The sequence below is a fragment of the Equus caballus genome, chromosome 6, assembly GCF_041296265.1.
Source record: "Equus caballus isolate H_3958 breed thoroughbred chromosome 6, TB-T2T, whole genome shotgun sequence".
Taxonomy (NCBI): Eukaryota; Metazoa; Chordata; class Mammalia; order Perissodactyla; family Equidae; genus Equus; species Equus caballus.
Window position 1 is genome coordinate 2318723 of NC_091689.1, and position 12166 is coordinate 2330888.

General features: G+C 35.2%; 1 protein-coding gene across 6 annotated transcripts in view; it reads right to left on the bottom strand.

Annotated features, from left to right (window-relative positions):
• The window catches only part of ERBB4 (erb-b2 receptor tyrosine kinase 4), a 1102331-nt gene that overhangs the window by 267704 nt on the left and 822461 nt on the right, over positions 1-12166 (bottom strand). For all 6 annotated transcript variants that reach the window (XM_023644065.2, XM_023644064.2, XM_001488767.6 and 3 more), the window contains exons 13-14: positions 10365-10497; positions 5593-5686 (exon numbers count right to left, since the gene is read on the bottom strand). In XM_023644065.2, the coding sequence (XP_023499833.1) occupies positions 5593-5686; positions 10365-10497 (227 nt within the window). The remainder of the gene's footprint in view (positions 1-5592; positions 5687-10364; positions 10498-12166) is intronic.

The following is a 12166-nucleotide window of genomic DNA, read 5'->3' on the forward strand; positions in this document are numbered from 1 at the left end:
CATATTAAAGATCTAAGAATTTTACAAAAAAAACTAATTTGAATTTGGTCCTGGGCATAGTAAGCATGCAAGAAATGATAAGTAGTGTACCCTCAGATCAAAGAAAATTGAGAACATTTTGATAAAAATTGCTATTTTCTTAAAAGATGTCGACATTTTCACACATTCAGTTGTTTTGAATAATGTATTACCTACTCAAAATTTACTTTTAGTTCTCCTTTTTTTTTTCTTGTTGGATGAGGAAGACTGGCCCTGAGCTAACATCCACACTAAGCCTCCTCCATTTTTTTTATATGTGGGATGCTGCCACAGCATGGCTCCATGAGAAGTGTGCATGTCCATGCCTGGGATCCCAATGTGCAAAGCCTGGACCACTAAAGCAGAGTGTACGAACTGAATTAACCACTACACCACTCGGCTGGCTCCTTAGCTCTCCGTTTTGAACATCATATTGTCTCAGGATTCCTATTCTCTTTGACCACTCCTTCCTGGAACTTCTGCCCCTCACCCAGTTCTCCCCCAAATCTGTCTATGTCACATGGTTCAAGAATTACACAACACAGAGCTGGCCTGGTGGCATAGTGGTTAAGTTTGCACACTCCACTTTGGTGGTCCAGGGTCCACCAGTTCAAATCCCAGGCACGGACCTATGCAACCTCTCATCAAGCTGTGCTGTGGTGGCTTCCCACATATAAAATAGCTCAGGGACAATCTTCCTCACACACACAAAAAAACAATTACAGCAATTCACATTGAACACAATTTAGATAAATAAGATACAGTAATTATAGAAGGAGATTATTAATTTTATCAGGTTTGTAATGATAAATAATGTGAATCTGGGAACCAAGAGTGAGCCAACATTATACAGAGCTATATATTAGGCAGGAAGTGGGGAGTCAGTTCATTCATGGGAATGTATTGCACCCCTCTACAAGTCTTAGTCCAAAAGCAGCCAGACATGGCAAGTTGGTGATATAAGGCATCAGGAAATCAAGACATATAATATTTAAAATTTAAAGATAGAGGTGACCAGCCCAGTGGCGTACTGGTTGAGTTTGCACACTCCACTTTGTCAGCCCAGGGTTCGCAGGTTCAGATCCCAGGCACAGACCTAGGTAGCACTTATCAAGTCACACTATGGCAGGTGTCCCTCATATAAAATAGAGGAAGATGGGCACAGACATTAGCTCAGGGCCAATCCTCCTCAGCAAAAAAAAGAAAAAAGAAAAAAATTAAAGATAGAGTCTGCTATTGAATAATAGAGGTGTAAAGAAGAAAAAATAATCATAAAGTTTCTGGAAATCCTGAGACTGGTGATGTTCAGTCAAATAACTACCTATTTCACTATTTTGATGTGAAACTTAGAGCTAACAAGAAAAATTATCCTATAAAACCTAATCCCTATTCAATCTGAAGAGGTTGCTATTGGCAACTTCTCATTTCCACCAAAAAAGAATACATCACATGCTTCCAGTTGTAACACCTGCTCATGGGTACTTAGGCACGTAATGCTATCTATTATACCAAATAATTTTGTGTGCAAGGATGTTCAGTGACATGACTTATTGTACAAGACAAGAGACACACTGATGTCTCCTTACAGGACACAAGCATAAAACTTAACCATGAGTAAATTAGGCAATTATAGTTGGAATTAGGAATTATTTTTCTGTAAAATTCTTTTAATGTAAAACAATATCCAGGTAAAATCAAAAGACGTAAAAAAATCATGAAATTAAAATTAAATTCATATTCAATCTCTAAGTATACTTTAGCGAGTAATTACCTTTTGTCTGCTTGTTTTTAAGCATCTCTTAACATTTTGATTGTGTTATCATGATACAAAGCCTGACGTCTTAAGCTGACATAACTAAAAAATGTGCCAACAAATCTCAAAAATGAGAAATGTATTAATTCTCCTTCTCATGTCCATAATAAAGAGATTTAAAGAAATTTATGTGTGCCCAGTGCTTATTCCTCTATCATTATATTCTCAAAGCTTTCCAGAACCTAGGTGCAGTGAGTGAAATGATAAACGCAAATGATAGAAAACAGAGGTAAAGGCAATATTTGTATCTCTGATTTTAAGCTACCCTTGGACTCAATAATCTAGACAGAAAACTAAAGAATAGAATAAATTTGATAGAAATGTTACAATTTTTCTCAGTGACAATGATATTTTTCTCTGGTAGCTGCTGTAAGAGACAAAGCCACTATTCACTAAGATCCAATTCTCCTCCACTTCCAGCCACATAGGAGATCGAACTTCCTCTCCCACCAGAGCTGAGCTACGTCTTGCAATGATTGGACAAGGAAGTTAAGTAGAAGCAATGCATGAGACTGTCAGTGCCAGTGCTAGACTCTCTAGCCTTCTCTTTCCCTGCTGCCACGACACAGGGACCCCGTGGAGATGTGGAGGCGCCAGAAAACCACAGCATCTTGGAATGCTGGACCATCACAGGCAGGAGGGCTGCCTCGGAACGTTTGCCAGAATTGCAGTTCACTTTACATGAAAAAGATTTAAACACTTTTCTGTAAGCTACTGCAATGTGGGGTTATTTGTTATGGAAGCACAAAATTTATAAGCCTGACTTTAACAGCTACTTTAACTTTTATAAAAACATGTTTTAAAAATCATTTCCCTTCTCCTATCTTTTCTCTTCTCACGCTTTCTCTGTCTTATATTTTGATCTCCTACAACTTTGTCTGATTTCTCTTACTTTCCTTTCTCTCACATTCCCTCTTAATAGGTCTGTCCAGGGTTAGTAAAAGTGAGGCAAAAAGGATAAAATTGTAAAAAAAAAAAAAAAACAAAGAAGAGAAAGTGCACAAAAGAGAAGGATATAAAAAGAGAAGCTTGCTTTATTTCATATCTATTCCTCTCAAGGTTATCCTGGATTTCTGTCACAATTAAATAGGATAATACCATCTCATTTTACATATCGATAGCACATTCCCAGAAAGCATTTTGTCCTTATTACATTACAGGCATTGCTGCCTGGAAAAGAAAAAAAGAAAAAAAACACGAACTGAAAAGAATGTGAAATTTGGAGTCAGAACTTCTACAGTTGAGTCTTAGCTCCACATCTTACTGACATGCTGAGTCCTTGTGGAGCAACTTTCTAATCATTATAATGGGCTCAATTCCTTGATATTTTAAACAGAGAGGGTGATCGTATGCTTCACATATAACAGTGTTTGGTAAATATAAATATTTATCAATTATTATCATTAGGAAAACATTGAAAGGTCAGGAAAATGATATTTCAACAGAATAAATCATAAGACCAAGTATGGGAATTCCAGTTAGCTTTGTGACTTGTTCCTTTCTCTCCTCACAGTGTTAGGCTCATAAATAAGTTTCCAGAACCTCTTGGCTATCCTAAGCGATATATGCCAGTTACGTGGCAGACAACAACATCTTTGTCTCTAGTTGTGATAATCAACACGTGGACCCAGAAACAGGCTAAAACCTAACATAAATTGTAAAGGCTGAAAACAACTAACCCGTAGGAAGAGCAAAGTTTGGGCTATTGATGGATCTCAGTTCTGCCAGGTTTTCAGACACCATAACCTAGAAGACACCGTACCGTGTTCTTACTTGCTTAGCATTTCAAGGCTTACTCATCAAGCAATCAAGTGCCCAAGTAGGTTTTCTTGATTCCATCCTCTATCTTCCACAGCTGCCTGATTCATCTTGACTGAACTTTCTCTATTTTTGACTTACTGCCATCTCTAACCTCTAGACATGTTAATTCACAATTTTTAGCCCTGAGTAGTGATTTTAAATATATTGTGCAACAATACTGTCATTATAGAATTAAAATGTGTTTATTGAAAACCTATTTTTTACTCTTCCCTAGTTATTGACTAATTTGGAAAATTACCAGAACATTAACTTTTAAGAGTTTTTTCTGTATATTTTCATAAACCATCTCAATTCTTTTGAGGAATAAATAAATTGTAAAAAATACAAATTAAAAGAAATTATTAAACTTGTTCTTTACTATCATAATTTTGTACCATAGAGGCAGCACAAGGAACAGAAAAAGCACAGGGCTGGTCTTACAATCAGCCTTGCACAGAGGAGATCACCAAATTCTTGATTATTGTAAGTGTACATTTTCAAAGTCTCTGTCTGAAAGAGGATTTTTTTTTCATTCTTTGACTTGTGGTACCTAAATATGTTAGTTTTTAAAGAAGTTATATAAATAGCTCAACTTGTTTTAAAAACTCTGTGGAATTTTGGAATTCCACATTGTATTTATGGAGTGTTACATCCCTGTGTTTCAGGACATTCTTTACAGATCCACACTTCTCATGCTGTGGATTAATTGTGTTTTCCATGACTATCCTTAGTGGAGAAAGAAAATAGCTACCTATGCCCTTTGTATACTTACTTGGAGATATCTCATATTAACTTGTCTTTTAGACTTTGGTTCTTCAGGCCAAAATCACACCACTTCTTTTTCTCAGAGGTCTGATTTTCCAAGCTTAATCATCTTTGTGGTGTCCTCTGAACTGTCCAGGTTTTCCACATCCTTCTTTAGATGAAGTTCCAGAACGGCTCATTGGGGCCTAATGGAAGTTTGGAGGGCTCAGTGATATTTTTTTCTTAGCTAATTAAGTGCTGATAAGCACTCTGGTAGAAAAATTAGTACTACTTAAATCCATTTAAATTTTTTTGGAGCAGTGCTGAGCTCTTGGCTACACTGAAATGTTAGTCCCCCAAATTATCTACTGAGAGATGACTCAAGACACAAGTAAACTGGAAATTTGTCTAAAGAAGGATGAATATGACACTTTGGAATGACAAACTCACACTGGCCTCATTATCAAGAAAAAGCCTGAAGGATGGGAACCAAAGGGAGGCCTGAAAAACAATTATCATTTTCTCTGTAAGGCTAACTTCAAACTATGCGAAAGTCAAATTCTCCCATAGCCCCTCCTTCAATTCTCATAGCTCAGTTCTTCTCTTTATCATAGTATTGATCACACATGTTAGGTTTTAGGCACACTTGCCTTCCTCCTTTTGTCAACTGTCCTTCACAATGCCATACTAGTTAAATGATTAAACACATATGTGAACATGTTATAGTTTACCTTAACCACAACATGAACTTTTACATTTGCAAATCTTTGTATGTTTCCTCTTTGCAGATTTTTCTTCAAAAAACAGCTCAAACATCACTTCTACATGGCCTTCTGTGATGCCCCAATTTCCATCCCAAAGACAGATTTAATTTCTCCCTCACTTGTGTTCCTATAACAATTTATACATATTAATATTTTGTCAATTATTTTGCTTCAATTTATTACTCATGTATCTCCCTTTTCTTTTCAACACTGGACAACCTTTGTGGAAAATTCAGTAACTCCTTTTTAAATACATTATCTAGGACATAAATATTTGAGAAATTGAATTTTTAAATACTTTTCTCTACTACTAAACTGTAAGCCTCTTGAGGGCAGAATATCAAACATAATTCCTCACGGCATGCTATAAATACCTATTGAATGGATGCATAAACAACAAAACAACAATATAGCAAAATAAGCCAACACAACCACAGATGTCTTTAGGCTTACCGGTCCATGGCATGTGAGGATGCCATCTTCCATCTTCTCACACTGGGGGTCACACTCCACACAGATGGAGCCATTCTCAAACTCCCGAAATTCGCTGTGAAAACATCAGCTGTATGAGGCAATGTAAGCAAACAAGCTGTCAACTTAACAAATGAAGTAACATCTGCTAAAAGTCCTATTGGCAGAGTAAATTCTCGAGTTTGTTTCTCTATGTGCCGGGAGCTTCAGAATCATTTCCCTGTACATTAAGGAATAAGTTCTCCATTAGGAAAAAAGATAAACTGCAGCCAGATGGCTCTCCTTGCCCTCCACTGGGTTCAATGATAGACTCATTCAGGAAACCTCTCTCTTGTGAGAGATAGTCTAACAGTCTCAAAAAAAAAGTATAACTCTTCTGATGACACAGCAGAACCATTTTTACCTTTTAAAGTATGGTTGTACCTGTTTGTCTCTATATAAAATTGTATTCTTGGCTGAAGCTTTACTTTTTTAACTCTGAAAGAATTATTGTAGTTTTCTTGCTGCTAAGTTACATGAACGCTCCCCATCCTTGTCCTTCAAATCCCAAGACTCTTCAATTTATTTTTGGTGAAACTTCAAAAACTGCTTTGATTTCTTTTCTTCTTTTAAAATATCTGCCTTGGAGAATTAGAGGAAATATCTTTTTATGGAAGATTTTATTTTTGTAGATTATTGATCTAATATCACAACATCTTTTTCAGTTTAAATTCTTTTTGAGGTAATTCTATGTGCTATAAAATAAAAAATAGTTTAAGGGTAAAATTATAAAACTTTTTAGTTAAAATCTCCCCGGATGATGGTCATCCCTTCCTACAATCTTACATGTTGTGGCTATTTGAATATGAAATGTTATCAATATATAAGTTTTCCAATCGGTATCTACTCTAAAATTTTAATTTCAATAACTGGGTATCAGTTATGTACAATATATTTAAACCACAAGAGGATGAGGCACTGGGTAAAGGCAATTAAGAATGTCAGTTATGAGTCATTAACAAAATTGACTAAATATTTATATCTCCTTTGTTATTTTGTGCCTTTGTATCATGAGCTACCATTCCAAACTAATAGTATTGCAAATATGGCAATTATGGATTAATTAGGTGATAAATTCAGATTTATTTTTCCTTAGAGTGAAGTATTTACTTTTTGGCATAGTGAACTATCCATTCTGGTTACTGTAAAGCCTTAATAAATGAAAGAAGTCTGAATGGTAGGCTATATTTTCTCTTGGTTGGTTAAGACTACATCCACTCCAAGGCAAAATAATTAAGTTTGGTTTTTCAAAATGAATAGCATAAATCGATGGTTTAGTTATGTATGGATACATATAGCTACTTACAGGGATTTTTCATTTTTAACTGGGATGTTGGTTTTCTATGGATTAAACTTTCTATGAATTTTCTTGATTTTCAAATCTCAATTATGTAAAACTACATTTTCTTTTTCATGTTTCATCAACATGAGTGATATAAAGCACTCAACAGAAGAACTCTTCAGAATATAAAAGTCAAAATGATCTGGTATTAGCGAGGGGGTGGGGAGCAGTAGCTAAATTGTAAAGAGAATCAAAAGCATTATCTGTATGATGAAATTATATGACAGTTACAGCAAAGCCTGCAATCATCAGCAAATCACTGGTGCTCGAAACGCTCTTTGGTTGACTAAAGGGTTATGGTGCTAAATGAAGGTTATAATTTTTGTGCTGCTAAAACATAGGTCATGCTATTCCCTCTCTTCTCCACAACCCCCTTCCTCACACACAGAGTTGAGGAGTAAAATGAATATGTGATAGAAAATCATGGAGCCAACCTAGTTGCCTTTTCTTCCATACACTTCCCTTTGTACGGTTTCTGCCGCTCTTCCTTTCTGGTGTCGGAACAGCTCCTCCTTCCAGTTTCCATACTTCTGCTCTTTATTGTCACTGTCTCCATCATTGCTCTTTTCCTTCCCTGTCCCCTAATGATTCTACTATGACTTTCCCAGAGATCCTCATTCACTTGAATCTGATCTAACAAATCAAGTCTATTGAGTATGAGTTTTGCATATGGAGCATTTTGCTGCTGTACATTTCTCATGGCTTTCCTGCATGTGCTACCGTAGCCGATCCTGTGATCAAGAGCAAATGCTTAGGGTCAAATCCTTCCAAAATTTAAATCTCAGCACCGACACTAATATTTCTAGGCCTCAAATCCCTAAAATTCTCTAAGCTTCAGTTTCCTAAATATCCTCTGTAAAACGGAAAAAGAGTATTTCTTTGAGAGGTGGTGATTGTTAAATGTAAAAAATGTCTGCAAAGAGTTTAGACTGGCATTCTTTTTGATGTTTCTGTGTTGCTCTTAACGTTTCAGTAGAGTTTAACCATGTTAAAAAATTAAGATCCCATTGAAATTAGCTTTCTGTTTCAATTTTATTGCTTGTGCATTGTAGCTGAGTTGCTGAAATATAGTGACTTATAAGACCTAAATTTGAGTACTAATAGCCAGGAATTGACTGATTTCCTTTTTCCCCTTCGAAAAATCATCTTTTCAGGATTTCGTGTCTTATGATAGTCATGCTTTTGTATATATAAATAGACTCTTTGATTTTGGTAAATGTCATATTTGTATTTAGTTTGGGAGTTTTTGAGGTGACTGTTCTATTTAACCATTTAATCAGCTCAGATTAATAGACACAAAAAGAAAATAATGATAATCTTAGTGGTAGGAGCTCTAACAAGACTTTATTATGCATTTTCTTATTTGATAATCACAACTAACCTATGGAGTTGGCAGCATTATTATTCCCATCTTCCGTATAAGAAAACCAAGTTTAGAATGATTGGGTTGTTCGTCCAAGGTTGGATGTTTCAACTAGGAAGTTGAAGCTAGGATTTGAATTCATCCCTTCTCAAAGGCTGACTAAATGAACAGGCAATGTTCGAAAAATTAGCCAATATGCCAAGACTGGAGGTGGAGAATTTGTTGTTGGGCAGGCAAGATCGGACTACCAAAGATACTTCCATCCATTATCTTTCAAACCCACCCTGCGTGTATGACTTCCTAGGACCCAATCACTATCACAAAATACATTTAAAACTTTACATTTTTTTAATGCATTTGATTTAATGACATGGAAGACGCTAAATTTTCAAAAATAGTTTGGTAATGAGTGTTGCTTATTTAGTAAATGGGTATTTTTCCTCCACTTAGCTTTCATTGTTTTGCAGAATTGAGACAGAGGATGTTGTATACACCCACATATTTATCAATTTCATATTTCTGACAAGTTTAAAACTGAAATATTAAAGAAAAACAATGGCATCTGGAAAGAAAACAGGATGAAAATCAGATGCCTTGAGGCCTAGTCTTGGCTTTGCTCCTCTGGAGTGTTATGACTTTGGCCAACACAATTCTACCAACTCTCACTGTTTATAAGATGCTGCTGTTCGATAACATGGTTTCTAGAATCCATTTCTTCTTTAGAACTGTACGTATATATTCAATAAACTTTTCATGGGACATTCACTTAATGGAATTAAAGTTTATTAGTTTCATTTTAATGGTATCAATCACAGAGAAAGAAGCATATTTTGATCTGAGACAGGCAGCATGTAATTTGATATTCATTACCAAATTTATGAGCTGATTGTACCTTACAAAATTACAAGCTGAAATTTTCCTGAAAAACTATTAAATTCTTATTTAAAATTGTTTTTATATTTAAATGTCTAATTTTAATCTTTTTCCATAAATTTCATGGAGGGTATTGGGTTTGGTCATTGTTTAAAAAAGAGATATATCAATGCTATTATTATCCAGAGGTTTTTATCCTTTTGATCTAAAATGCGAAAGTACAATGTTATCTGGGATCTTGAAAACAGTTGTTAAAATGGGACAATTCTTGAGGCAAAAGAAGAAATGAAATAAAGAACTTCAAAACTACAATTTTACAAAACTGTTGGAAATCCTTTCAGTGAGAAATACAAGAAAATTTGACTCAGGGACAGTACTAAAAAATGCATTATCACACTAATGAAGGACAACTGTGATGCGTGGAATGGTATGTTATGATAAAGTGATTTTATGAGTATGCGAAATGCCATGCAACAAGGTATATACTAAGTTTTATTGTTGGCAATGTAATTATTATAGTATCAGAAGGAATTTTAAATACTTGATTTAAAATGTTGCTTGGGTTATCTTTGGAAGGTGGTAGAACATTTTCAAAAAAGCTCTTCAACTGGAAACTACAAAGGTAATTTTTCTGTAGAGCTGAGCAGTTGTCAGAAATACAGAAATGTGTCATTTCTAATACACAATCAAACACTCAAACAACCTGAATGGAAAAGATTAAAAATTCATTCAGGAATTGCATGAAAATTAACAGAAAGTATGAGGGAAAAAGGACTATTGGGAAACATCAGAGGAAAGATTACTCATAACAATCTCCTTCATAAGGAAAACAGGAATATATTTTTCAATTTTGCTTAAGTATAAAATGCTATAATTTATTAAGAATTGTCTATTTTGGTACACTTTTTTAAAAATGTGCATACTAATCAATATCTATTTAGACTTGTGATTTCAAATGAAATTATTCTCCCTTAAAATAACTCTCTATGTTGTTTCCTTTACGCAACAAGAGCTCTTCTTAAAATTCTTGGCCAGCACACACATTCTGAAATTTTACCATTTTCTTATCGTTTTTAACTCTGAACCAGTCAATACTTCAAAGCTCATGAGGTAAAGGTGACATGTAAGATGGCCTACCCATCAAAGAGGTTACAGGACTCTATGCAGGTCCTCCCCCTGCTGAAGCGACGGCAGGACAGGCACTGGTCTGGCCCGGGTCCCCAGCAGCCATTGCTTGAGCACAGATGGTTACATACCATTCCTTCAGCAGCTGAAAAACACACCAAAATCAAGGAGAAACAGAACAGAAGCCTGTGTCAAAATGTATCATTTTAACATGAATCTTCCTGAATAAAGCTATTTCTGAAGGAGTTTGAAAGAGATCCATGGCAGAGGAGTTTGGCTGCCTACTCAATCACCGTGAGCCACCCTACTCCCCTCTTCTTCCATATTGTAGAGCCCCATCACTGTGTTTCCATAGCAACTTTGCATTTTACATAAGACTGAACAAACATGAATTGTCCACATCAAAACTCTAAGGAGGAGGGGTGATAGAAATTAATCTCCCAAGCCAGCCCTTTGCTTTACCAATACACCAAAATTTTGGCTTCAATTCCACATGAGAGCTTCATGAAGAAATAGATCAAATGATACTTCTCATAAAACAAAAAATCATTAAAAGAAGAGGAGAAAGAAAAAGAAGAATATATAAAATGTAAGAAGGGGAGAAAGAAATAGAAATGAATTACAAGATTGTTTTATAGGCCTCTACTACAGTCCGACTAGACTTACCTTGATACTTAGTCAAATTGGTACGTATAAGGAAAAAGTTTTGAAAGAATATAAATAAATTTGAGGGGTTATTTTTGCGGAAGTGTAGAGATTAAAGTAGTGACAATGCTCTTGAATCTTATCTTTCTATTTTATGTTGACTTTTTATTTTATTTATGTGCCAAAGAATTTTGGGGCCATGTTTTAAAATTGCTGCTTAAGTGTTCACCATTTCTGTTCCCCTTTATACCAAATAATACTTATGCAGTATATTATTATTTTTACTGAATAACATAATTTTATTGAAGATGTTGAATAAGAAGGGCCTATAAAGACTTCAAATGTTATTTTGGTTACCTAAAAAGTGATTTGAGGCATATAAAACACAATTGTATGTGGTTTTCATGAAATATGAATTTCTAAGAATTTCATCTTCTTGCAAATCAAAATCCTCTTTCTTCCCATTATTTGCCAACTTTACTTATTATGGGATATAAAAGGTCATGGCAAGAGCATGTGTGAGGTGGGTTGGGATGGCGTTGCATACGTTGTTGTCAGATAAGCAGGGTCCTTTCTGTGAAAGGAGCTTCCTCTACCAGATGCTTGAGAGCAAATGGCCTGCATCTGCAATGGTGACTGGCATTAAAACAGTGCCACTAAATCTCCCAATTTATGTCTTCTTTCTCCTATAGCATGAACTTTAAGGACGCCCTGTGTTAAATTGTCTAAAATTTTTTCTCAAGGCATACTTAGACCTATCAACAGATCTTTGGCTTCAGACTGCTCAATTAAATAATCTCTTCCAATGTAGTTTAAGAGAAACCGTGTGTGTGTGTGTGTTTATCAGTTTCACTGAGATATACATGACATATAATATGCTGTTCATACATAAGGTGTGCATTGTGATGTTTTGACATACACATACAATCATGAACATCCTGCACAATCAAGATAATGAATGCATCTATTACCTCCAAAAGATTCCCCCTGACCTTATATAGTCCTTTCTTCCTGCCACACCCCCCTCAGATAACCATTGGTCTTCTTTCTGTTACTGAATAAACATTAGTTTGTATCTCCTAGAATTTTATATAAATAGAAACACACTGTATGTAGTCTTTTTTTATATAGTTTCTTCACTCCATATAATTATTTTGAAATTCACCCAT